Below are 27,828 nucleotides of genomic sequence, written 5' to 3' on the forward strand. Positions count from 1 at the left end.
CTAAGGTGCTGGTGTGGGGACACCCTAGGCTCCTATCCGCTTTCATAGGTGGTGCCACCATAGGTCCCAAAGCTCCAGAACAGAACTCCGAAATGCTCGGTTCTAGTCCTCTCTTATCCGTAAGATATGTTTCTTCTACTGCTTGATCTTATGTGTCTTAGAAACACACACACACACACACACACACACACACACACACAGAAAGTGTCGAGTGGGATTATCAGGGAGGGGACACCGGTCAGGAGAAGCAGAAGGCAGGCTAGCACAGCTGCCAAAGTCCGCTGCCCGGGTCAGCAAAACTTTGTTTCCCAATGCGCAGGCGCAGGCAGAGTTGGGGGGCAGGGGAGGGAGGGGAGAAATCGCACGGCAAGGGGAGGGGGGTTAGGGGGAGGTGGATTAAAATAAGTAGGCGGCTCGGTGCTAAGGGATGAGTGAGACGTAGCTCGGCCTCTCCCCAGCAAGTTCTCGCCGGCACTGGTTCAGATTCAGAAAGGGAGCCAGGAGCGAGGCTCAGCAGACCCCGGCGGGTAGAACTCCGGGGCTGTGAAGCGCTCCCGCGTGTCCGACTCTTGGAGTCACCGCAGCTACAGAAGCGTCAGAAGTCTAGTTCGCCAGGGGTGCCAGTCGGCTCCAGAGTCTCTGGTCACTCAAGTCCAGCGCAGCGACCCTCACAGACGCGCTCTGCCCTGGGACCGCGGCGGAACAAGGTAACTGCAGCCCTGGGGCGCCTGGGCTCAGCGAGGCGAAAGCCCGCAAGATTCACTTCTGGTTCCCTGTTGTAGCTGGTGCCTCCTCTTTTCAGTGTCCTCAAAGGCGGTTCTTTTGGCCAAAGGAAGGCTGCAAGATCTCCGTGAAAGTGAGAGCAGTTGCAACGTAGAGTTGATGGGGATGCTGGTTCAAAGACTTCTAACTCTGGGTCCTTGTTGGCCTCTGACCTCGGGAGGAAGGAAGGAGACAGAAGGGCCTGAGCCATTGAGTGCAGCCGTGTTTGGCTAGCTAGAATTCCAGTATTCTAGTAAGGTGCCCACAGATTTTATAAGGCACTCTGCAGGCTTCCCTTAAGAAACTAGAGCAACTTCAGAGAACACAAACTTTTTTTTTTTTCCTGCAGGGTGCCTTTTAATTCAGACTTATCCCCCCTTAGCTGAGGAAGAGGGGAGAAAGTGTTGATGGTCATAACCTAAGCTTTCAGCATCCTGGACAGGTGCATTGCCCCAACTCTGTTGGGCTTTAAAACGAATTCTTCTTTTGCAGAGTTGTACTTTAGACTCGAAGCCTTCAAACCCCAGGACCACAGGGCTGCTGCGAGTCTGACATCCACCTCACAATTGGACTCTGCTTGGGATGGTCTCTATTAGAGGGTTTCAGTGTGTCCCCAGGCCTGCAAATCATAACCTTCGATTGTCTCTGGTGTAGGGAGAACTATGCTGGGGGTGGGGGACACAAACGAACATTGTTTTCTAACTGGAGAACCGGACGACCCAGAAGCAGAACAATCAGGAGGCTGCAGATACCTCTAGCGTGGGGATTCTATTTTGCTCCTTTGGTAGTAGCCTAATCCAGGTTTAAGGGGAAAAGATGGGAAGTCAAAATGAGAGAGACAAGGGCGGCTGCTTGCTGAAGGAATCTTACCTTCCACCAGCAGTATCCTTGATTAAAAACCAAAAAACAAACAAACAAAAATCTCCCGCGTCCTCCCTCAACAGCCCCTGCTGCACAAGCCGGGTGGGCTCCGGAGCAGAGGTTAGCAGCATAGGTTTCTTTGTCGCAATAATTCGATGAATTTCATTCGGGATGGGACTTGCAAGTTGGCTCTTTGAAAGAGAACCACGTGTAAAGCTATTTTCCTAGTTTCACAGCCTCCCAGGGAAAGAGTGTGCTCTGTGCTCGCTGGGAGGGAAGGAGGAACCAAAGAGGACTGGTGGGTAGATGGTCTATCACAGGCTCTCTCGAAAGTAATTGTGGTTTCATTAAGATTGGGAAGCCGGCTCCTGGGGACACAGCGGGCATCCCAGTATAGCAGAATGGCAAAGGAAAGAGGGTTCCTTCGATCTCGTTTGTTGGAAAAAAGGGCAGCTAACGTGTGTGGTGTTGGTCAGACCTCTGGACCTGGATTGGGAAATCTGTCACCGTTCGAATGGGGATTCTATGTCAAGGATGATATTGGGGTGGGGTGGGGAAGCTGCTGAGCTCCTTCGGGCTCGTGGGGTTCGCTCTGTCCTCATTAATGCAAGCAGTTAACTCACTCGCGCTCAATTAGCCTCGAATAAACCACTTTAATAGGCTGCACACTTCATTAATGCCCTCCATAGGGAGGGCGGCAGAGGCAGGACTGGCATTCTACTGCAAGAGGGACACGAATGACTGTGCCGCGCATGGACCCCTGCTCTGAGGCAGGAATTGAGTTCACTGCAGCGAGTCAGGACATTTACTAGTGCTTACCAAGTCTCCAGGCCCGGAGTTTCACGTGGAGTAGATACTGGACCTTAGAAGAGGTAGTCTCTACCAGATTAAATGGTGAAAAGGCTCAGGATGGAGTGGGGGGCGGGAGGTGGCACTGCAGCTGGAGAGGCCCCATGTTCCTCTCTTCTCCTCAGGCCGCAGTGGCTTATCTGCATTGTGTTTTCCTATTAGCTGGTCCTCTGAAACCAGATTTTGCATGAGGTCCGTGTTTTTAGTAATGATGTAAAGATCCACCTTTCCAACGAAATTCGTCCGCGGGGAAGGTCGGTGGCATGACCCTTGGAATCCCACGCCTAAGAAAGCTACAGAAAATAAACGGCTTGGTCCACTGAGAAAAAGAAATGGTGTGTTGGAGGAAATAAGATCAGGCAGAGAGGTTGCAAGTACCTCCCCTCCAGGGTCCCAAGGCCTCTCCATACTTTTTGGCTTGGGAGGTTGGGGGAGGCAAAGAAGAGTCAGGAAAAGTTTGTGGCTTATACCCAGCCTAGCAGTTTAGCCAGAGTCCTGCTGCCACCATCACTGGTTGACATCCCATAGGCCTAATAGAAGAGCTGCTAGTGTGACCTCCCCATTGCCCAGGCTGGCTCCAATAGAGCTTAAAATGAGGATATAATTTCCAGTGCCTGGAAGAGAGAGAAACAGGGGTGGCAAATCAAAGGGCGTCCAACTAGCCTATGTCCTGCATAGCTTTGAAGTTGGAGGCCTTTTTTTCTCCCTCCCCATTCCAAAGAGGTTCCCACTTCCTCTTCAGCCCAAGCCCAACTGCACTTTGCTTTTCTTAGTCCCAGAAATCTGACATGACCCTCGCTTGCCTGGCCCAAGTTTTGTGAATTGAGTAGTAGAGAAGGCTGGTGTGTGATTGCTATCCTGCTAGCTAGGCAGGTTGGATCGCAACAGATTTTTGTGCTCCTTATCTGGGAGGCCAAATTAATTGCAGGCACATTTCAGCCAGCCTGCTCTTGTGTTTGTGCAACTAGTCACCCCTTTGGATCAGCAGTATCACCAGCCACCTTCCTACTGGCTGCTAAAGAGGTTTTTCTCAGTAGTGTCCTCAGTTTCTCCCCTCCAAACTTGCACTATGCATCTCTGGGCCAGCCAGACATCTTAGAGCCTCAGGCAGAGAAAAAGAAACTGAGCCCACTCTCTCTGCCTTGCCTTTAGCAAGGAGGGTGTTTAGACCTGCTGGGGCTGAGCTGTGAAGACAGAGTCAGAAAAGTAGCCTGTACCAGGGAACACTCTAGACAGAGGAGAGATGTGAGGAAGAAAGGCAGTGGCTGAAAGGAACCAGAAGCCAGATACTGCCCCTGGGAAAAAGGAAGGACCCTACAAAGATCCCGCTCTGACAATGACCCCAGCATTGCCAGTGAAGCCTAAGCTTAGAGGCTTCCTAGGGGTCCCTAGTGCTTTTGACCTTCCTACCTTTTTCCTTCTTCCACTCTATAGACCCAAATTAGAAATGTCTGGAGGGACAGAGGAGCCCCCCGCCCCCAATTTCCCATGCATCCTGAGGAACTTGACCAAAGTAGCCAGAAGATGCTGGTTCTGGTGGCCCTGGTTACTTGGGCATGGCAGCGCTTTGATCTTATTCAAGAACCCCGATCTTCTAGTTAGAGAATAAACAGAGTGGAGCAGTGGAGGCCTGGTGTTGGTGCTACACATTGACCTTGCCCAAAGTTCTCTTCCTACATAAGAAGACGAACAGCAGGCTCCTCTTTGCTATGAGCACATGAATTCCCTCCTATGGAATTGTGATTGTGTGACAGAGCGAATGAAGTAAGCATACTTGTCAGTACCTTTCTTGAAAGGAGGGTGACCAAACCTCCAAAAGTTAGGGAGTCGGTCAGCAAGCAGCTACAAAGAGGACAAACTCCACAGGACTCACCAATCAGTCTTAAGGTACTTTGCAAACTTAGGTCCAAGTGAGAGTTTTAAAGACGATGACCTGATTCTTTTGGCTTCTGGAAACCAAACCAGTTACCCTATGAAATAGGAATTTCTGGTTTCATTGGCTTAGAATTCAGGAACTGGGTGGTATATATATTTGAAGCCTCCTGCATTTCGTACAGGGTTGTCCCATAAAAACACTGGCTTTTCTTTGTCTCTGGACCTTCTTGTTGAATTTCTGCTTCAGAACAAGATAGTCTGAACGTGTAATTTTGCTTCCTCAGGTTCTGATATTGTTGTAGGACAGCGTAATTCTGTGTGGCTCCAGGTTTGTCTGAATGTGGATATCCGGTGTCTGCATGCATGCCATGTTTGCATCGTTCACAGCTGACAGCAGGCTTTTGTTTTAAGTTGGTTGTATCTGTCTTTAAGGACTTAGTTTCCTACTGATTGCTCTGTCAACATGTATGTCTCTGCCAGACACCATTTGGATGGAGTCTAACCATCATGGAGAGTTCTGGTCAGCCAGCTCTCCTACATCTTATATTCTCTATGTTGAGGGGGCAGTAGGTTCATGGGTGGAGTCTTTGAGTCTTACCTCATGCCTGTCCTAAGGGAGGGAGAGGGTAGAACTGGACTGGAATTCTGGAGGAAGGTGACCTACTCTAAACATCTCTTTGGGTCTGTCCCCACCCTCTTCCTGTCTTTGCAGATATTTGAAATCATTGCGGTTCCCAGCGACAGAAATGGGCAGCAAAACCTTGCCAGCACCGGTACCCATTCACCCATCCCTGCAGCTTACCAATTACTCTTTCCTTCAGGCAGTGAATGGCCTGCCCACAGTGCCCTCGGACCACCTGCCCAACCTGTATGGTTTCAGCGCTCTTCATGCGGTGCATCTGCACCAATGGACGCTGGGCTACCCAGCCATGCACTTGCCTCGATCCTCTTTTTCTAAAGTGCCAGGTGCGGTGTCCAGCCTGATGGACGCTCGCTTCCAGCTGCCAGCCTTCCCCTGGTTTCCCCACGTCATTCACCCTAAGCCAGAGATCACCGCGGGAGGCAGCGGCGCAGCACTTAAGACCAAGCCTCGCTTTGATTTCGCTAACCTGGCCTTGGCTGCCACACAAGAGGATCCCACCAAGCTTGGCCGAGGGGAGGGCCCTGGCTCCCCTGCTGGTGGGCTGGGCGCCCTCCTGGACGTGACCAAGCTATCCCCAGAAAAGAAGCCAACAAGGGGACGCCTGCCTTCCAAGACCAAGAAGGAATTCGTTTGCAAGTTCTGTGGCCGCCACTTCACTAAGTCCTATAACCTACTTATCCACGAGCGGACGCACACTGATGAGCGACCTTACACCTGTGACATCTGCCACAAAGCTTTCCGGAGGCAAGACCACCTACGGGACCACAGGTGCGACACTGCAGCACTGCGGGTGGCCCCAGAGAGATCTGTTTCTGCTGCTTTGGCTTGATGCTTCCCCCTCCCCTTTTAGGTTCCCAAGAGTCTCCAGTGGCTGTAAGCATTCCCATACCTCTGGGGGAGTCTCTAAATCCATAAATGAACTCCCTTGCCCTGCCTCCGCTTCAGGAAAGGTTTTAAAACGCGGGTGAGAGAAATACGGTGATGAATAGGACCTAAAACCGCGTCTTCACACGGTCGGGTCTCCTTGCCAGGTTCTCAGTCCCCCGGAAACTGCCCAATAACTGTCCAATAAACTGTTCCTGCAAAGACGGAGAGATTTAGGAACGGGCACTTGAAATAGGAACGCAGAAACGTTTTCGTTTTCGTTAATTTCATGCAGTTTTTAGTTTTTAAGAATTTCTTGGGCAGTGCAGATCTAGAAACTGTGTGAAGCCTGGTCTGTTGATGACCTCCAATGTTGACTCAGCCTTTAGGAGGAGGTGTTTGCTACTTCTCCCAGGAAGGCTGGTGGTCTCTTTGCCCTCTCCTCCCTCCTCTCCCCACTCCCACCCACGTCCTCTGCACTTTGCTCGATCTTGCTTGCTTTGCCTGTACCCACAAGCACCTTAACAGCAAGGGGGGGGTGAGATATCGGACAGCCATTTATAAACAACATTGCGTTATGTTGTCTGTCTCTACCCTTAGATATATTCACTCCAAAGAGAAGCCTTTCAAGTGTCAAGAGTGTGGGAAAGGATTCTGCCAGTCCCGGACTCTCGCTGTCCACAAGACGCTACACTCACAAGTGAAGGAGCTCAAAACCTCCAAGATCAAATGCTAAATAAACAGAGCCTGCGGGGCGCCAGGAACCTGGGGCGTGCTGCCGCCTTCTCTACCAGAGGGACCCAAGCTGAAGGCAACTCTGCGGGCAGCGGGAGGGGCTTTCGGGATCTTCCTTCCACAGCAACAAAATCCCTTGGGTCCTTTGCGCTTGCGGCGCTCCTGAGCCTTGGCCCGGGCCGTGACTCCTACAGCCTGGGCGGCTCCCCTAGGACGCGGCTAAAACTTGGCCAAAAGGCGGTACTCAACTCACACGCCGGAAGGAAAACTGCATTAAAAAAAAAAAACCAACAACAACAACAGCAACACACATACACACACACACACACACACACACACACACACACACACACACACACACAACGAAAACTCCGCTGAGCCGCAGCGGCGCCTCTCACAGAAGTATTACTTTTTCTATTGTTATTTTATACGTTTTCTTTACTCCCCCTCCCTCCCCTGACCATATAAGCTTGTAAAGTCTTGACTGCGGAGAGGGGGGAAAGAAAAGATCTGCGCGCCCTGGCAATTTCCAGTCCCCCTTCCTTTCCCTATCCCTACACCGGGGACCCTGCGAAAATGTAATCCTTGTATCTGCTTCTGCCATCCGGCCCCAGGGGCCGCTGGCTCCGCGCGACTCCCGGGTGCTCCCGCTGACCTACAGCTTCGGGCGCGGAAACCCGGCTGAGAACCAGGCGCCCGGGGCTAAGGGGACCGGGCCTCCGCTCCTCTGTTCCAACGCTGCGCGCGAGCCAGCAGCCGGCCAGGAGCCGGGCGTTGTATTGCGACTGGCACTTTATGCTGACCATCGGTAACGGACATTTATCACTGGAGTTCTTTTTTTAAAAAACTATTAAATAAACGGTTATTTTACAGGCACGTTAGAATAGATATACCCTCTCGGGTCGCGAGAGAAAAGCTCTTTTATTGATAGAGGAACAGATTTCTCTGTTCAATTTCCACCTGTCAGCTTCTCTCACCTGGTCCTGTTAGGGTGAGAGGGATGAGGTGGCAGAGGGAGCTCTGCGACCCGTGGTGTTGGTCGGTCTCTGTACTTAATTCCGTACTTTCCAGTGTCAGAAGTCCAGTCTCCTAACTCCCCAAATCTGGAAAGCTGTGAGTTGCAAAGGACAGAGTCTGCTGCTATTACACTAAGTTGTGAGAAATCCCAGCCTCTCTGGGTGCGGGCGTCCTGTAAGGCCCGCGAGGGAACAGAGTACCTCTCCCAGGCTCCACCCCACCCCCGACACTAGCAGCTTTCCCAGACCAGCCTGTTTCCTTCCTTCCTTCCTTCCTTCCTTCCTTCCTTCCTTCCTTCCTTCCTTCCTTCCTTCCTTCCTTCTTCCTTCCTTCTTTTTTTTTCTCTTTCTTTCTTCTTTCTGTTGTTGTTGGGTTTTGTTTGTTTCTTTGCTTTTGCTTTGGAGTGTGATCTGCCTTCACAGGGCCTCTAAGCCATACACACTTTCCTCTGTCCCTGCCTTTCAGAAGGAATTCACAATATGCAATCAGTCTTCGCAAAGTTCCCCAATCTACATCCATCTAGTCTGTTTTCTTTGGGAACCCCTTACTCCCAGTTCTTCTCTTGGAGCTTGTTCTCCAGCCGAATCGCAGCTCCAAACCCACTAAGATTCTTCGCAATTTGAAAACCTCGAGAGGGATGGAAGTGGATGCCTTGGGGTCTACCCTCCCCTCACCCCCTCAGGCTCAGAAAGGGAAATAGTTCACCTCTGGCAAACCGAACCTACCCTTGGGCGTATAGTTTTCCCACAATTAGAGATCTGGCTGTCCTGGCTCTCCTGTTCGGGGGCGGGGCTGGGCTCCCCCCAGCTCCAGCGCCTAGACAGCAAGACCGCGCAGATGGTGGCGCCCTTGGCCTTTTTCAAATCAAGCTTAGCTTTTCTGGCTTCAGCCCCTGACACTACATATAGGTGGGGACCACTGGGTTGCGCTTCCCTGCATCAATGGCCCAAAATCCAGCTTCAAGCAGTGTCCCGCGGACTGAGAAACCAAGTTCAGGGTGCAGTAGTTAAAACGCTCTCTTCTTTCAGGGCCTGTCTTGCCTCACCTTTTCCTGGAAATGATACCAAGCCTGGTGGAGATGAGCCCAGGAACTCAATTTAAAGGGGACCTAGGTTTGGTCCAGGGCATATGGGCTCCATTTACAAAGTTAGGGACCATGTTGTCCCCTGCTGGATAGACCTGTATGTGCTACTCAAGACTGGGGAACTTGTAAGGTGTGTTTCCACAACCATAAGAAACTTTGCCACAGGGCCTGTCCACCTGTCCATTATTCATCAGCTTATAAGGTGTCTCCCACTCAAAAACTTCTTGACTGGTTTCAGTACCCACAAGTTAATGGATAGTGTGCCAGGTCAAGGGTGCTGGTCTGTGGGATCTCCCCCTGACTGGCAAGTACCCAATGCCTTCCACCAGGGTCTACAAATACAAGGTCCCGAAGCGAATGAAGCCCTTCTCTGAGAGCCTTAGGGCCTCTGGGCTCCTGGGAGGCTCCTTGAATTAAGGTTTGGAACCCAGGGTCAACCAGGTTGCAGTCATAGGGGGTTCCTTTATATGGCACAGTTAGGAAGATTGTCTTATTTAGAGGATGATAATGAGCTAATGAGCAGTATGCATTGGGGAGAGAGAGAGAGAGAGAGAGAGAGAGAGAGAGAGAGAGAGAGAGAGAGAGAGAGAGAGAGAAGAGAGCCATTTTCACTTCTTTCTGGGAGTCTGTCCCCCCAGGGGCTGACTTCCACAGCTGTCCCCTTACTCTTTGTTGCAGGACACTAGGACACTCAGAACCTCTGCAGTTAGCCAGGCCCCGGGGACATCATTAATGCTGTGGAATGTTCCAGAGGTTTGCTTGGGATGTTTTCCTTTTTGGCACACTTCACTTCTGGCATGGTGAATCCCAAGCCCCACCCCGGGTCCAGAGGCCTTGATCCTTTCAATATCAAACATCCACCCTCAGAAGAATGGACTCCCTGGGGCAGATGGTTTTTGACATGGCCTAAGGGAATGGGGCACCAGTCTAGAGAATAATATCCAGACTACTGAGGATACCACATGTTGCTTTCATGGGGTGAAACCAGAGCCTAAGCTTTAGTAGCATTTGCTCCAAAAAGTGACAAGACTATGCAGCAACAGAGATTGCAGGTGATCGCTCAACAGTCTACAAGCCAGGAGCTATGTGATTGGGGTCAGTTTCTCCTTTGGCGCGCGTGCGTGCGTGTGTGTGTGTGTGTGTGTGTGTGTGTGTGTGTGTGTGTGTGTATACACAAATGCATATATATATATATATATATATATATATACACACACACACATATAGCAAAGACAGAGAAATTTTTTGTCATCTTCAACTTTTCCCCTGCACTTCTATAAAACCCCAGCTCCTTCCCCTCTCCCCACCAAAGTAAGCTTTTCTAGGTTCCTATGTTCTCTCTCTCTCTCTCTCTCTCTCCCTCCCTCCCTCCTTCCCTCCCTCCCTTCCTCCCTCCTTGTCCCCTTTCCCCTCTCCCCCTCCCCCCTCTGTGTGTGTGTGTGTGTGTTGTGTGCTTGTAGAGGTGGGGGTTCTGGGACCAGTCTGAGAGCTGGAAGAATTGAAGGTCTCCTGTGGGAGATAGAGGTCCTACTTGGCCTCTGGTGATCACTTCAATGGGTTGAAACCTTGAGGGCATTTGGCGCAGCAGCTTAGAGTTCCTAACTAGGAAGAGATCAGAAGCATACTGGGAGACAGAACAGCTTTCAAGGACTTCTTAGGAGGAAGAAGTTCAGGTCCTTATAGTTTCCAGAACTTCGGGATTTGCAGCACCACAGAAAGCTTTTTCTAAGCCATTTGGTTCATGGCTCACAGGGAAGAGGAAAGGACTGGTCAGAAGATACAAGGATTCTTGTTAGTTTCAAGAATGCTAGACCTGATTCATTATACATCCCCTTGAATCTGTCTCAAAGATATTCTCTTCCCACCGGCCAAGAATGTGACGTCACTATTTTTTCTTTTAGGTACAGTGACATCACACTGGCCTCTGGCCGGAGCCCAAAGGCACCATAACATCTATGGCTGCAATGCATTAACGTAGCTTTATGAAATCACAGATCAGTTCTGCTTGTAGCTGTGATGCCCACTCATCTTAGCCCTGCTCCGAGAATAGTGCTCTTGGAGGCTTCACGATAGTTCCGACTCCATCAACAGGATCCGCAGACCCAAGACTGGCAGGTGTCCTGTGCGAGGAGCCATGGCTGCTGCATTCTTTATGCAATTCCGTGGTGGTGGTTTAAGCAGCTTCAGACCACACCAGTTCCAACGCCAGCTACCGCTGCGCACCCGCCCAGCCCACGCAGACCCCGCCCACATTGTCTGCCCTCTCCTCCCACCGCGCAAGCTCTGCCTGCGCAGGCGCAGGAGCAACTCTCCAGCCACGCCGGACTGTGCAGATGAGCTGAGCAAAGGGAGGTTGGGGTAATTGCAGTTTTTTGTTTTCCACCTTTAGAGATGGCGCAAGATCTTGCATCGGTATCCTGCTGTAGTTCTGCGCAATAGAGGTGCAGATTTAGTTCGCCTTTAATGCAGCTTGTAGACTCTTGAGACCCTGGGACTTCCTCAGTCCAAATCATCGCCTAAGGAAGTGCTACAGATCCAAGCCTCAGGGAGGGTGTGGTAGGGCTACTGTACATCAGAAAGTGCATTGCGGTTCCAGCCCTTCCGGGTAGGGTGTCTGAGGCAGAGAGCTCTTCTACCAGAACTCTGGGAGACTTTTAGAAGTAAGGCCAGGCCTGCCTAGGTCTTCTAGCTACTCAGCCAGTCTTTCTTTACAGCCAAACAGGCCCAGTTTTAACATTTCATATGAAAAATTCACTAGGGACACTAAGTATTAGTTGGGGTCAAAACTCATGTCAGTGCAGAAGAAGAATTAGAAGCTCTGTTCTCTTTGAGACACTGGGCCAGGAGACTTTTCTTAAACTACAGAAGCTCAGGGTAAGTTCCTGCAAACCTGGCCTTCAGTTTTACTCTAACAGCAGGGATAATGCTCTCCTATTGCCCCTATTCAGTTGATATACAGATAAAACTTTTACATATTTAATAGCAAGGTTATTGCTTTAAGTAAAAATTGTGCCCTAATATGATGCAGATCAACTCCAGCACTTATGAGCCAAGGAGATGTAGTGCTAGAAATACTTTGTCAGTTCCCTGTACTTGCTTTCCTTTAAAGCTGCATCACTACTAGGAGAGCTTGCCCTCTGCCCCTGTCTTAGTCAGGGTCTCTATTCCTGCACAGACATCATGACCAAGAAGCAAGTTGGGGAGGAAAGGATTTATTCGCCTTACACTTCCATACTGCTGTTCATCACCAAGGAAGTCAGGACTGGAACTCAAGCAGGTCAGGAAGCAGGAGCTGATGCAGAAGCCATGGAGGGATGCTCTTTACTGGCTTGCTTCCCCTGGCTTGCTCAGCCTGCTCTCTCATAAAACCCAAGACTACCACCCAGAGATGGTCCCACCCACAAGGGGCCTTTCCCCCTTGATCACTAATTGAGAAAATGCCTTACAGTTGTATCTCATGGAGGCATTTCCTCAACTGAAGCTCCTTTCTCTGTGATAACTCCAGCTGTGTCAAGTTGACACAAAACCAGCCAGCACAGCCCCCCTTTTCACTTTAATGAGGAAGTTTCAGAACCTTGTCTGTGAGGTGAGAGAAGACAGCTTGGATTGGTGGCCTTCTTTGGTGTGTGTGTGTCCATGTGCACGTGTGTGTGTATGTGTGTGTGTGTGTGTGTGTGTGTGTGTGCGCGCACGCGCGCGTGTGTTTGAGCGCACGCGCATGCACATGCGCACATGTGCACTGTGTGTGCCCCTGTGCCTCCACTTGGGAGGTGAGAGAACAGTGGCTCTCTTGTAATACATTCTTTAGTGTTTGAGGCAGGATTTCTCACTGAACTTGAACCTTGCTGTTTCTGCTGGACCAGGCTCTCTACTGAATGCCCTGCTGGAGAAAAGGGAGCTCCTAGAATGCTCTCCCAACAGCATGGTAATATCAGCATGTGTCTTCATTCCTTATTCATCAGCCCTAGTCCTAGCTAGTCACTGTCATTCTAGGACAGTGCTAACTTTAGTCCCAGAGGTAAGAAGAGAGGATGGACCTATGGATGGATGAAGACTTGAGAGGGGTGCGTGTGTGTGCTCGTGCGTGCTTGCCTGTGGTGTGTGTGTTTTATACTGTATTAGCTCTCAGCAGCTCAGCTATCATTGAGACTATATAAAGTATAATTAATTCATTTTGAATGACAGGCTTCATTGAACTGACATAAGTTTTTGTTGTCTGTTCTTTTCTTTCTTTCATGAAATAGTATGGATACATTGCGTTCTGTCACTTGTAGGAATGGGTACCTTTGGAAGGAAGAGTGCCTAACCTTTTTGCTTCTCTGGGCCACACTGGGTAAAGAATTAACCTGGGCTACACATTGTAGGTGTTTTCAATCTGCATGCATGTGCTGTGGAAACATACAATTTTATTTTGCTTTACATCATGAAAGGACATTGTCATTTATAAAATTTATACTCTAGAACCATGCAATTACATTACAAAACTAATCACAAGGTCTCATGTTTTAAATAAGCTTAGACTTTTTATATTGGGTCACATTCATAGACATCCTGGGACACTTTTGGTTCCATAACCTTTGGGATTAGACACCCCTGACTGAGAGCTTGCAGGTATGTGGTGGCATGGATTTGACATTATGGGGACTTGGGTGGGAAGGATGACTTTACTTCTAAAATGGCCAAAGAGGTAAAGGAATTCCAGAGAATACGATCCTTAAATAAGGAAATTTACTTGGGTGCTTGTTTCTCATCCTGGTAACCTGAATAGAGAACCAAATGGATCTATAAGATACATATGTTTTAAAGATAAATGTAAGAATATGTGCTTGCATATATGTATGTGCCCCAAATGCACGCTAATATTCATGTAGGCAAAGAGAGGCCATTTAATCCCCTGGAACTGGAGTTACAGGGGGTATAAGCTGCCGTTGCTTGGAACTGAACCCAGGTCCTCTGCAAGAGCAGTGAGTGCCCTTAACTGCTGAGCCATTTCTTTAACCAATATTTATATTTTTAGTTAGGTCCCTTTCTTTCATACAGTACATAATTTTTGAATTTTCCTTTATTCCTTTATACTTTAACCACCACCACACACACACACACACACACACACACACACACACACACCACCGAGTCACCATGGGAAAGCTACTTGAATGCCCCTTTCTTGAATTCTTAAAAATCTTGTACTTCAGCATCTGGAGTGCCCACTTTCAGTGCCTTAAGTGAATTCATGATGTCATTTGCCTGTGGAATGCCATAATGAGTCCTTTAATGTTTGACAAGGTTCCAATTGATGTTCCCTGAGACATGTTTGCTCCTGCTTTCTTCACCAGTCCTTGTCCAGGGGTGCTCAGAAAAGGGCCATAAGCACTTTGTCATTTAGATGACTGTTACAGAAAGGGGCTTGTCCATCAGGGTAGCTCAGGTTTGCCTCCCCTTTGACAGTAGTACTCATGGGGACTCTTCGGTGTGGTGGCTGGGACAATGACATGTTTTCCTGTGGGAAAACCATGAAGCAGTGGTAGGGTGACTGTCTAAGGGGTCATGCAAGTTTCTAACCTGTAGAAATGGGTAATTTTAATTTTTTATTGTCGTAACTAGGCATTTAACTGTGATAGCTGGAACTGAAGGGCTGGGAGAGGCACCGTAGCGACATATTTTTTCCAGCATCGTTCACCCTGTAATTTAATTTAAGCATTTCTAAACACAGAGAAATTGAATTTCATAGTGAATACCCAATTACCCACCACTTAGGCTTTACAATCAACATTTTCCTATACTTGATTTATTACACACATCTACCAATCTACCCTTCAAACCATTAAGGTAAAAACTTGGGCAGCTCACATGGCTTGGTGGTACAGGTGTTTGCCTGATACCATGAGTTCCACCCCTAGGGTGCACATGGCAGGAAGAGAGAACTAACTCCCATAAGTTGTCCTCTGACCTCCACTCACACACTGTGGCACATTCCAACGCACACATGCACTCTCACACGCAAGATAAACAACTGTAATAATAAAAGCGTATGAGCTGGAGAGATGGCTCCCTAGTTAAGAGTGTATTGCTTGCACAGAAGAGTTGGATTCTCAGCACCCAGCCTGGACCGCTCACAAGGGCCTGTAACTACAGCTCCTGAGGATCCAAAGCTGATGACCCCGATAAGCGCCTGGACTTGCGTTCTTATGCCTCCCTCCACATACGATAATAAAATAAATTTGAAACATTTAAAGTGAAACCATACCAATGTATCATGATAGCTAATCTTGAATGTTACTTGGACACCCTGGGAGGCTCCCCCCTCCATTGAGGAATTACTTCTATCATATTGGGCTGAGGGCATGTCTGTGGAACATTTTTTAAAACTGAGAGTGGATGTGGGAGATTTCGGCCACAGGGAGTAGTAACATCCCTGGATAGGTATTCTTGGGTAGTATAGGAAAGGGAGCTGAACCTAAACCTGGAAGCAAGTCAGTGAGCAGCAAACCTCCATTGTTTCTTCTTCAGCTCCTGCTTCTAAGTTTTTGCCCTGGCTTTTCTTGATGGTGGACTATAACCTGTAAGCCAACTAAACTCTTTTTCTCCCCAGCTTGTTTTTGACCTTGGTGGTTTTCATAGCAACAGAGAAACAGACTAGGGCAGAAATTGGTACCAAGATGGGTATTGTTGGGATAAACTGGTGTTGCAGTGGGGAAGATTTATGGAAGTGTTTGGAACTTTGGTCTGAAAAAGCCACTGTGTGCTTAATGGGATGTTCCATGGGAGCTCGGAAGTTAAATCTATTGAGAGAAGTGCAGAAAATAGAGGTGTGGCTTGTGAAGTTTCAGAGGGAAGTTTAGAGGCCCTCAAAGATGCTATCAGGACTGTTCGTGTGATTATATTTGAATTAAGAGTCTGTGGTTTATGGTGAGCTGTGGCTGACGAGTCAACTGTGATTAACAAGAGACCAGCATCACTGAAGGGAAAAATGTGGTTTTCTTGGACAACTGATTTTAGTTGTCCAAGTGGGGCTGAAATATCAGCTGTGATTAATAAATGCCCAGCATCGTTGAGGTGAAGTCTTCTCGGAAGCATTTCTTCAGGGTTAGCACACAGAAGCCGTGGTCGGCTGGGAGAGAAATAGACTGCACATGACACTGGTAGCAGAACCTGGCAGACAGTGTGTAAGTCTCCCATCTGGCACTTGTTTTGAAGATATGAAGAGGTCATGGAGAGCAGCTGAGGCTTGGCACTGTGTGGCAGGATCTGGGTCTCCCTGAAGACAGGCAAGGAGAGGGCCACTGGTGAAGGTGCAGCCTCAGTTGCATCAGAAGCCCGGAGACAGAAAGCATCATTGAGAGACATTGATCTTATGTAATAATTTCAAAGTCCCTGAAGAGGGACTGGGAAGGCAACCAGTGAGGAATAGCATCAGTTGCTATGGAGACCCCGGTGTATTTGAGATGGTTCCTGTTTTCTTTGTCACACAATGACCCAGCCTATGGATCCCTGCACCAAAACAAAACGAATAGGATTGCATGACCTTGGCTTCAGAATGGTGGCCAAATAAAACTCTTTTCTTTGTAAAATAGTCAGCTTTCAACATTTTGTTTTGACAGTGTAATGCAGGCCAACACAATTGAGCATTAAAGATTTTATCAAATTGTATTGTTACTCCAAGTAAAATCAATACATTTTCTATCATCTATCATGATAACTATTCATTCACCTTCAAGTTTCCCAGAATTTGGAATTTTTCACATCATTGTATTAAAGTGTTTGATACAGACTAGTTATGAAGCAAGGATAGATTTATCATTGCTCACATTTCTGAGGGATGACAGTTGCTGGAATAGATATTATGGTCACATAATCATTTTTATTTATGTTCCCGAACAACGAAAGGACCTTTCATTAACCCCCGTACCTTAGAGATTCATAGCTCCTCTCAATACCACTGCTGTGGGGTAACCAGGTATTTACACAGGTTCTACTGAGTGACGTGATCACAATCTATACTACATTACATCTTGGGTTATTACACAATGTCATAACCAGAAAGGTGATATTGATATAGCATGCATGCATGTGTTTATATACTCTATCATGCAAAATTACCATAATTATAACCATGTTCAAAACTTCAAATTATTTCATCAACATTTAAAGATATTAGCATTCTATCATTTTGGTTATGACAATTATGCCTGTTTAAGTCTCTTTATCCTGCTTCTGGCATCGTTATCTTAATGATTTCCTATGCCTGTTTGAGATCCACCCATGTAAAATAATGCTTTATGTTTGGCCTTAACACTGAAGTATAATTTAGGCAGCCACAGGTCAGTAAATCTTCCCTGTAGTTGGGCATGATTTTTCTTTTTCCCTTGTTCATTGGTCCCTGGTGTTCTAAATTTCCTCATTTCATTTCCGTTCTAGCTGAGATTCTTTAAAGTTAATTTACTGGGACAGGTCCTGCTGGCATAAAATTTAATTTTCCTTCATCTCTCTGTCATCTCTGCAGGATAATGTCGCCAGGTGCAAAATTCTGGGCTGATGGATGGCTATTTTATTTCAGCACTTGGAAAACAATGCTGTGTCCTTTAAAGTCACATGGTTTCTAATGAGTAACCCACTGTGGCTTAAATTATTCTTCCCCACTATATATAAAATGTACTTTCATCGGTTGGGATGTTGGCTCAGAGGGTGAAAGTATTTGGCATGCAGGCTCAATGACCTGAGTTCTGATTCCTGGAACTCAGTCCTTAATATGTTGACATAAAGCATTCTGGAATGATTGCATAACATAAAAGGTTTACCGGTTCACAATTATTGGTATTTAAAGTCTTGTGAATAAAAGCAAAAATTGATGTAATTTTTTTTATTAAAAAAACTTGTTTTCAATACATCCCAATCATAGTCTCCCCTCCCCCCACCCCTCCCCTCCTCCTCCCCTCCTCCTCCCCTCCTCCTCCCCTCCCCTCTGTTCCTGGTCCACTTCTCTGCTTCTGTTCAGAAATAAGCAGGCCTCCCAGGAAAAGCCACCACACATGGAGTAACAAGACTGGATAAGACTAGACATAAACCATCATATCAAGGCTGGGTGAGGTAACCCAGGAGAAGGAAAAGGGTCTTTAGAGCAGACAAAAGAGTCAGCAACATTCCCACTGTCACTATTAGGGGACACACACACACACACACACACACACAAGCTAACAACCATCACATATATGCAAAGCACCCAGGGCAGACCCATGCAGGCTCTGTGATGGTTGCTTTAGTCACTGGGAGGCCCTAGGAGCCCTGCTTAGTTGATTCTGTGGGCTGTGTGTTTTCCTAGTGTCCTGGACCCCTCAGGTTCCTTCATTTCTTCTTCAATATTTTCAGGTTAGCCATAAGCTCTTTAGGTATAAGTCATTAAATGTGTTGTCTACTATTTTCTTTATAAAAAGAGAATCTAACCCATTGGCAGGAAGAGTGCCTCTTTTATAACCTGGTCCATTGTCTCTTACTCAGATATAATTTTAAACATAAATTTGTGTATAGAATTTTAAGCCTCATTACATTTTTGGCAATGGGACTTTTTAGGAATCACTTCAAAGTTGTCTAGAGTATTAGATTAGTTTTCTTTAGCATCAAAATGTCTCCTAAAGGGATAAATTCTTTCCTAAAATTGTGCCATATGTATTTCTCCGCGTTGCTTTTCTTAAGAAGAGAAAAAGTTATTGAAACAAAGCTTCCCTTCACTCAATATTATTTCCTGGTTAAGATCTGCAGTGGAAGAAGTGCCTGGCTTCTCCATACACATGTTTATACGGCATAGAGTATTCCTCAGAGTGTTCATGCACACTAGAGTGCACAGCAGGAGAGAAAGTGGGGAGTAGCAACCCTTTACTTAGGGCAAATGTCACCGCAGAACATTGTGGGACCATCTTAGCCAAACTCTGTCCTGTCTCAAAGTTGCTGCCGTCCTCACCTGTCAACGAAAATTAAGAATACCTGTCTACTAATTCCAATACTTTCTTTCTCCATAAAGTTAAGTTTGTAGCATAAATATAGGTAATATTACTAAATCTATATCTACTTCTTTGTATTTAGCTATCCTTGAACATGCCAAGCTTTGAAGGCGATTTTGACTTCAGAACTTGAAATAAGTATAAAATTATTTCAGAGCTATTTTCTAAGACTGACTAAGTTCATTTTTTGTTAACAGTAATAAACAAACTTATTTTTCCTAGGCACTTTCAGTTTGGAGACTGGTGATGTAGTGAATGACTGTAATCCCAGAACTCAGGAGACAGAGGTAGAAAATCACAGTGTGCTCAAAGCCAGTAGGCTACACAAAGACTTCTATTCCAGTCAGAATGACAAGCATGCATAAAACAAACACACAAACAAAAAACCCTAAACAAACCAAGAAAGAAAAACCAAACAAATGCAAATTAACATCATTCAAACACCTGACTCTGATTTTTAAATATAATTTATTTTTATTTTATGTGTATTGGTGTTGTGCCTGCCTATATGTCTGTGTGAGGGTGTCAGAACTTGGAATTACAGACAGTTTTGAGCTGGCATGGCTGTGCTGAGAATTGAACCCAGGCCCTCTGGAAGAGCATCATTGCTCCTAACTGATGAACCATGTCTCCAGCCCCTTTTCCCCAACTCTGATTCTTTAGGTCTCTTGGGAATAGTTACAAAACTCCTGTGGATATATGGATTCAGGCAGAAAGAAAGAAGCCTTTACATGGACCGTGTGCCAGACAGACACGGATTAAAATAGCTGTAATTAGTAAATCAATTTCATATTTCGGCAACACGCAGAAGCATGTTTCTCTTCTCACTGGTCTCCTAAGCACAGAAAAGCCAAAGCAACTGCTTTCAAAGCAAGAACAATGACAAAAAAAATTTGAAATAATTAGCATAAAGGTTTGAGTTGTAAATATTTGTTTCTAGAGAAACAGATGAAGTCAAACTCATTTCAGATTTCAAAGGCTCCTGGTTGTTAGGCCAGGCTGACCATACTGCTGTGTTGAAATGGAAATGCTTTCAGGCACCCCAACTACATTCCCAGGGTGGGTAGGGACTCTCCCTTTGACTCTAGACTGGATCTTAGATGTGGTAAGGGACTCTCCAGGAATGCATGTATAGTTTGACTCCTATTTATACTCTTCAAATTGTGAAATTAGAGACAAGCCAAAGCCAAATATTATGTGGCTTCCAGCCATGGATATTGGAGACATCTTATTGGTTACCAGATAGACTTCTGACTGAAAACTAAAGGTAATGTCTAGAGTTCTTGTGTGTAATGTGGCTATCTGTTGGCCACAAAGAAGAAAGGTATCTATCTCCAGAGCTGTCCAAGTAGTCATCAGGGAGCCAAGGAAAAAGCTCATTGACTCCCACTGGCTTGTTGAGTTCACTGTTTCCCACAATGGGTGTTTTTTTTTTTTTTTTTTACCCTGCCAGGTGGATATCAGGCTCTCTGAAGTGCAAGAGCCATCCTAGCAAGCACACAGCCAGAAACATGGCTACACAGCTGATCATGTATCTCAGACAGCCTTCCAATCATGTGCTTCTCTGGACCACAAAGGTATCTCAGATCAGGACCAGAAATGTCTTATTTTAGTGTCTTGTTGGCAAGATGATATCACAGATACTGGGAGATTCTTCTTTCTTTGAAAGTCAACTAACCAATGAACTGAGTGAGCCACTCTCTCGGCACTTAGAACTCTTTCCTTTCAAATGAGTCTTTCCTCTTTTAGTGAGAGACGCTGCCGAGAATGGGAAGTTATAGAGGGGGAATATTTTATGTAGCTCTTACCACATCCAAAATATGCTGTGATATTTACAACCACAAACTGCATTTTTCTTTTATTTTAATGAGTGTACGGAAGCTCAGGAGTGCATGCTTTCCTCCAAGGTGACAAACTTAGCTGCTTTGGGTTAAATAGTATGTTGGTTTTTCCAATACAGTCCCATAACATGAAGACAGTGTGCGTTACGTTCATTTTACCGTATGTTTAAGATGAAGCATTTCAAATGCTCCTGCTGAAAATTGGCAAGACAAATAAGAACAATCCAGCTAATAAGCAAAGATGGGCTGTAGCCATGGCTTCCACAGAATGCCAGCCACTCACTAAGGAACTGGGTAGAGATGGAAAGTTGGGAGAGGAGTACCTAAATCAGCAGTCCTCAACTCTAGGGCTGTGACCCCCACAAGAGTCACGCATCAGATTCCCTGCATATCAGATATTATATTATAACTCACAACAGTAGCAAAATTACACTTATGAGGCAGTAACAAAAATAATTTTATGTTTGGGGAGGATGTCACCATAACATGAATTGTATTAAAGGGTTGCAAAAATTAGGAAGGTTGAGAATCCCTGACATTTTCTCAGAGTAGTCAAGAACCTTTTCATTGTCTAGAGATAAATTAGGGTTTTCAGAGGGGAGGGGACTCTGCTACGAGGAAATAACCCCCAAGCCACCAGCCCTGCAGATTTCTCTCTTAACTTGCTTGCTTTTTCACGGTGAGATTGGAAGAGTGGCCTGGCCTACCCTTGTGGTGGGTGGCCTTCTCCCTCTGTTACCTCTGTGCCAAGAGGGTGGTGTTAAGGACAAGCGTCTGCTGGTATGCAGCATATCTGTGAAGCTGGAGTAGGGAGGGCTCAGTCCTCCTAGGCGTCCTTTCAGTAATCCTCCCATCACAGTCACCTCTCAAGGCTTTTGACCTGACACAGCGATATGACGGGCAACCTGTCAAGGAGATTGTGAGTGCATTAGTAGGATTAACACAGAAGGCTAAGATTGTAGTGGTTCCAGAGTTCATCTGCTGTGGCAGGGAACGGGGCTGTTTGTCTGCCAGATTGGGCAGGCATAGGCTTCAGAATCGACGTCACACCTGGAACTGGCCCCATGGTGGTCAGAGGCATAACGGCCCCATTGTGTTTGACTAGTGTTTATGTATTTTTCTCCCTTAACGGAGTTTATTATAAAATTTTAGTCTGAAGATGATAAGTGTTCTTTCCTATCGTATTGATGAAGTAACTGACATACATTAACAGTCCTCAAAGCTCGATTCTTATCTTGGTGGTTGTACAAATATGGCCAGTCTTTTTCTAGTTGTTAATTTTGGAAACAGATGGATCAGAAAAGCAGGTGAGTTTAAATATCCAAACTTTTGTCTGATATTACCTCTGAGGCCATTTTGATGTATTTCCATGCTTTATTTCATGTAGTATACCTATTTAACAAAATTGTGGTCATACATATATTTGGTTTTGTTTCCTTTTAAAATATTATATTTTAAACATTCATCAATTTTCTTTCAGTGTAGTGAAAATATAATTTTTAATCACCAGTAATTTTATGTGACTGTGTTTACATTAGTGTATTATTGATGTTCAATAAGTTGCTACAGAACATGGCACTTTAGGAGTATGTCTTATTAGGGTTTCATTGCTGTGAAGGGACAATATGATCAAGGCAACCCTTATAAAGGCAAACCTCTAATTGGGGCTGTCTACACTTTTAGATGTTCAACCCATTATCATCACGGTGAGAAACATAACATCATGCAGGCAGCCTTGGTGCTGGAGGAGCCAAGAATTTTACATCTTGATCCAAAGGCAGCCAGGAAGGGACTGGATTTCCACACAGGACAGAGCTTCAGCACAGAAACCTCAAAGTCCACAGTGACACACTTCCTTCAACAAGGCCATACCTCCTAATAGTGCCAGTCCTATGGGCTAAGCATGGGGGCTAAACCTATTCAAACCACTGCAGAGTGCTTCTCCCAGTAGCTGAACATCAGCTATATTTCTTGCAATGTGTCCTCTTTGTCCCCACACCAGCAATGGTGCACTGAGTATTGGATTTTTGGCTTTCACCTCTAATCTGCAGAAGAGAACTTTCTGCTTTAAAGAGCACATATGATTAGGTCAGGTCCAGAGAAGAGTCTCCAGCTTAGTGTAAGCTGAGGCTGTGGGAGATGAAACCACATATTCAGGAAAGTTAAAAGCTACCACAGAGATAGTCCCCAGAATTCCATGAGGCATGTATATGAGGTACAAGACATCATGAAAATTATCCTATATTTTTGTGTATCACAATACTATCATTTCTTTGATAGTTTTTAGATTTTAAATTCCGAGTTTTATTAGCAGTATAATTCTGAGTATTTTTATTAGTAGTATAAGAAGTGCTCTCAGATGGGTATGTAATCTGTATTGATTTGATAGATGAACATAATGTGATAATTTATTCTTTATTTCTAATGAATTACACCATAGATTTTTATAATTGAATGGCAATTAGAATATTATCTCATATGAGTGGTTCCTTGCTACCTATTTTGTAAGTATATTTTTCTATATTTTTCATGTTTGTACAGTACCAAGAACATGTTATCTTGAATCATTTTGACCACAATGTTTGTGAAAACAAAGTAAGCAGGATTTATTTTGGCTCATGGGTCCAGAGGGCTTAGTAAATGGTTACTTGGCCGGATGTTTTGGGCCTGTATTGAGGCAGCATATCATGATGGCAAGAGTCTATGGAGGAAGAACTTCTTTAGTTCATGGCAACAGGAAGTAGAAAACAAGACAGGAAGGCTCCAGAGAAAGAGATACCCTTCAAAGAAATCCCCAGTGACTTACTTTTCCAGCCACTCCCCAAATTCTGTTACACCATCGCATAATACTCAATTTCCATTTTCAATCTAAACAGTGCATTGAAGTATGTATTATGTCAGAGTTGTCATTAGCTAAGTATCTCTAGAAACACCTATGTAGACACATTGGAAGAGTGCTTTACCAATCTTCTAGGTATTTATCAGGGAATTTTTGAGTGTACAATCAAAATTAGTCACCACAGGACAATAATGCCATTTTGATTTTCTACAGATATCTCGCTTGCACACTTATTGATGTGCAAATGCTTTATATGCACATGCACAACTAATTGCCCCTATGAATTTTTGTTGATGACATTGGGTCCATATTTAGAATGTCTTCTGTACCTCAAGGCTTCAGAAGTATTGATTTATGTATCTCTGAGTTTTAAAACAAAATGGATTTATCATTTTTTATTTTATCTTATTTTTTGTTAGATATTTTCTTTATTTACATTTCAAATGTTATCCCCTTTCCTAGTTTTCCCTCCAGAAATCCCCTCTCCCCTACCCCCCTCTCCAATCTCCCTGCTCTCCAACCCACCCACTACCATTTCTGGTCCTGGCATTCCCCTACACTGGGGCATAGAACCTTCACAGGACCTAGGGCCTCTCCTCCCATTGATGACTGATTAGGACATCCTCTGTTATATATACAGCTAAAGCCACAAGTCCACTATGTGTTTTCTTTGATTGGTGGTTTAGTTCCAAAAAGTTTAGTTTTAAAAAATAAATTCATCATTTATACCTAGACATTAATGTACATAGAAATTGCCTTGACATTGTGATAGTCAGCTTTGATTGTAAAATTGACAGGGTTTAGAATTACCATGGAAAGAAATCTCTTGGCATGCCTATGATTGATAATCTAGATTAGCTATTTGAAATATAGAGATGTACCATAAATGGGAATGGTACCATCCCATGGGTTGGGGTCCTGGACTGAAAAAGATAGGACATTCATTGATTTTTACTTCCTGGCTGAGGATGAAATGTGCCTCTTGTTCTTGATGTCACATCCTCCCTGCTATGAGTCATTGCATCATTGGAACTGAGAGCCAAAATAAACTCTTCCTCCCTCAAATTGCTCTTGCCAGGTATTTTATCAAACAACAAGATGAATCACCAGTACAGTTATATAGTATCATGTAGTCAATTTTCTCTCCAAAGTATTCATCTTTAACCTAGTGATTAAATTCTCATTTTTGCCCTACAATTCAAATGTGAATTTTCTACTTGGCTCTTTCGGATAGACCTTTTATTCTATTCTTCTCCTGTGTTCTGCAGGCTGGTAGCAGTATTTTCTTCTTGTGATTATTATGAATTTGAAACACATTGAAATAGACCACACTTCAAACTTTTCGTTGTAATTCTTATTTCTCAGTGTTTCATTGGTTATTTTTCCTTATACTCATGAATTTAGAAAGAATTGAAGTTTCTGATAGAATTTTATTTGAATCTAATTGATATTTTAAAATTTAATTTGAAGTAGTAGTGGCATTTTAAAATAAAGATTAATTAATTTATTTACTTTACATCCTGATCACCGCCTTCTCTCCCTCCTCTCCTCCCAGTCCCTCTCTCTCTCCTGCCCTCTCCCTATTCTCCAGGCTTCCCTTTCTCTTCCAAAAATGGGAGACCTTTTATGGATAACAATCAGCCTTGGCATATCAAGTTGCAATAGCAGCAGGCACTTTGCATTGTCTCCTATTGTGGATAGACAAGGCAGACTGGCTAGGGGAAAGGGATCAAAGGCAGGCAACAGAGTCAGGAGACAGCCCCTGCTCCTGCTGTTAGGAGTCCAACATGAAGGCAAAGCCGGACAACCATTACATATGTGCAGATGGCCCAGGTCCACCTCATGCATGTTCTCTGATCAGAGGCCATGTTATTTAATCCTGTAGGTTTTCTTGTGGTGTCCTTCAATCATTCCTTTCCATTTTCCATTCTGCATCTGTTTCCGTCAGTTGCTGGGTGAACTCTCTCAGATGACATTTATGCTAGGCCTCTGTCTGTAAGTATAGGAGAATATCATTAATTGTGTCAGGGGTTGGCTGTCTCTCTCATGACATGGGCCTCAAGCTGGGCCAGCCATTGGCTAGACTTTCTCTCAATTTCTGTTCCATCTTTACCATGCACCTCTTGTGGAAAGGATACGTTGCCAAAGGCTTTGTGGCTGGGTTGGCATCTCAATCCCTCTCTTGGAGGAAATCTTTTCAAGCTACTGGAGATGGATATTTCTGGTTCCATATCCCTCATTGCTAGGGTCACCCTCATTGATTCCTGGGAGTTTCATTGTCCTAAGTTTTTAGCTAGTCCCAGAGATGCCCACCCACCCTAGATTTCCAGTTCTATCTCCCTGTACTCTCCCTCCATCATCCCCACATTCTATCCTTCCTGTTCTTCTCATCAACTCCTCCCCCACCCATTTCCCTCTCTTCATTTCTCCTCCTCCCATGTCTCTTTTATTTTCCCTACTGAATGACATTCAAGCGTCCCTCTTGGGCCCTCCTTGTTACTTAGCTTCTTTGGGTCTGTCGATTGTAGCATGGTTTCTCTGTACTTTATGGTTATTATCCACTTCTAAGAAAGTACATACCATGTTTGTCTTTTTAGGTCGGGGATACCTCACTCAATCTACTGATTCAGTGCAATTCCTTACAAAATTCCAACACAATTCTTTACAGACCTTGAAAGAACAATACTCAACTTCAAATGGAAAAAAAAAACGTCAGGATAGCTAGAATAGTATTGTACAATAAAAGATCTTCTGTGGATATAGCCATCCCTGATTTCAAGCTGCACTACAGAGCAAGACTAATAAAAACCACATGGTACTAGCATAAAAACAAGATGGGTTTATCAATGAAATCAAACTGAAGACCCAAAAGTAACCCCATACACCTATGGATATTTCATGTTTGACCAAAAAGCCAAAACTGTACAATAGAAAAAAGAAAGCATCTTCAACAAATGTTACTGGTCAAACTCAATGTTTGCATGTAGAAGAATGCAAATAGATTAATATCTATCACTCTCCACAAAACTCAAGTCCAAGTAGATCAAAGACTTTGACATAAAACTGGATGCAATATATCTGATAGGAGAGCAAGTGCAGAATAACCTTGAACACAGGAGACAACTTCCTGATCAGAACATCAAGAGCTCAGGCACAAAGATCAAAAAGAAATAAATAGGACCTCATGAAACTGAAAAACTCATGTAAGGGCAAAGGATACTGTAAATAGGACAATATGGAAGTCTACCGAGTGGAAAAAGATTTTCACCAACTGGACATCAGACAGCGGGTTAATATCCACAATTTATAAAGAACTCAAGAAACTAGACATCAAGAAACCAAATAACCCAATTAAAAAATGGGGTACAGAGCTAAACAGAGGAGGCTGAGAAGCACTTAAAAGAAAGGTTCAACCACCTTATCCATCAGATAAATGAAAATCAACATGACCGATATTTCACCTTACTCCAATCAGAAAGGCTAAGATCAGAAACACGAGTGATAGCAAATGCTGGCGAGGATGTGGAGCAAGGGGAATACTCCTTCATTTCTGGTGGGAGTGTTCAACCACTTTGGAAATTAATCTGGCAGTTTCTCAGAAAATTGGAAATAGTTTTACCTCAAGACTTAGCTATACCACTCCTGGGCATATACCCAACAAGATGCTCCACCATACCATAAGGACACTTGCTCAAATATGTTCGTAACAGCTTTATTCATAATAGCGAGAAACTGGAAACAACTTATATGTCTCTCAACTGAAGAATGGATAAAGAAAAATGTGGTTCATTTAATACAATTGAATATTACTCAGCTATCAAAAAATGACAGCACGAAATTTGTAGGCAAATGGATGTAACTAAAAAAGGTCACTCTGGGTGAAGTAATGGTACTTTTTGACTATGTAGTTTTTATATTTTAGAAGTATAGTATGGTCTCTAGTCATTAAAATCTCCCCATACAATTACCAGTAACCATTTAAAAATTCTATTTTCAATAAAAAAAAATTAAGCTAACATAAAGGTTGCCTTAGTTTTGGCTGAGCCATTTGCGAAGGAATTGCAAATTGCATGATGTGATAACTACATATCATTGGGCATCTGATGTAGAGAAGGCACTGCAGTATGTGTAGATACCCTACACACTGTAGCTTTTATAAGTCACTAGAAGTACACTAAAGCTGGATACCATTATTCTCATTTTGTAAGTGAAGAAACTGAAGATAAGAGAAGTTAACTATCTAGGCTAATGTTACATAGTTATCTACAAATCTGGGGCCAGACAGATGCAGGTCTACATTTTCCTCAACCCTGCCTGTTTTTCCCAAGACAGCATTGTCTCACCATTCATTACCTTCATGTTCCTCCAGAAAGTCATCACAAAATGTCTCATTTTAAAACTGGTTTTTGGACTGGGCGTGTGTCATGCTCAGTGGTAAAACATTTGCGTAGCTTGGTCAACAC

General features: G+C 44.8%; 1 protein-coding gene and 1 long non-coding RNA gene across 2 annotated transcripts; both read left to right on the plus strand.

Moving 5' to 3' along the window:
* Positions 1-406: 406 nt before the first annotated feature.
* Positions 407-7,465, plus strand: Osr1 (odd-skipped related transcription factor 1). Its single transcript, NM_011859.3, has 3 exons — positions 407-707; positions 5,060-5,758; positions 6,455-7,465. The coding sequence occupies exons 2-3, from the start codon at positions 5,094-5,096 to the stop codon at positions 6,588-6,590; spliced, it is 801 nt and encodes a 266-aa protein (NP_035989.1). The 5' UTR covers positions 407-707; positions 5,060-5,093; the 3' UTR covers positions 6,591-7,465.
* A 465-nt stretch (positions 7,466-7,930) lies between these two features.
* On the plus strand, positions 7,931-26,904 carry Gm40268. Its single transcript, XR_872473.1, has 3 exons — positions 7,931-11,048; positions 20,139-20,262; positions 25,963-26,904. It is a non-coding gene; the product is annotated as a predicted gene, 40268 (long non-coding RNA).
* The last annotated feature ends 924 nt before the right edge of the window (positions 26,905-27,828 follow it).

The sequence above is a fragment of the Mus musculus genome, chromosome 12 (genome assembly GCF_000001635.26).
Source record: "Mus musculus strain C57BL/6J chromosome 12, GRCm38.p6 C57BL/6J".
Taxonomy (NCBI): domain Eukaryota; kingdom Metazoa; phylum Chordata; class Mammalia; order Rodentia; family Muridae; genus Mus; species Mus musculus.

Coding starts and splice junctions, on each gene's coding strand:
- Osr1 (NM_011859.3), top strand. CDS start 5,094: ATGGGCAGCAAAACCTTGCCAGCACCGGTACCCATTCACCCATCCCTG. Junction 5,759..6,454: donor GACCACCTACGGGACCACAG/GTGCGACACTGC, acceptor CTCTACCCTTAG/ATATATTCACTCCAAAGAGA.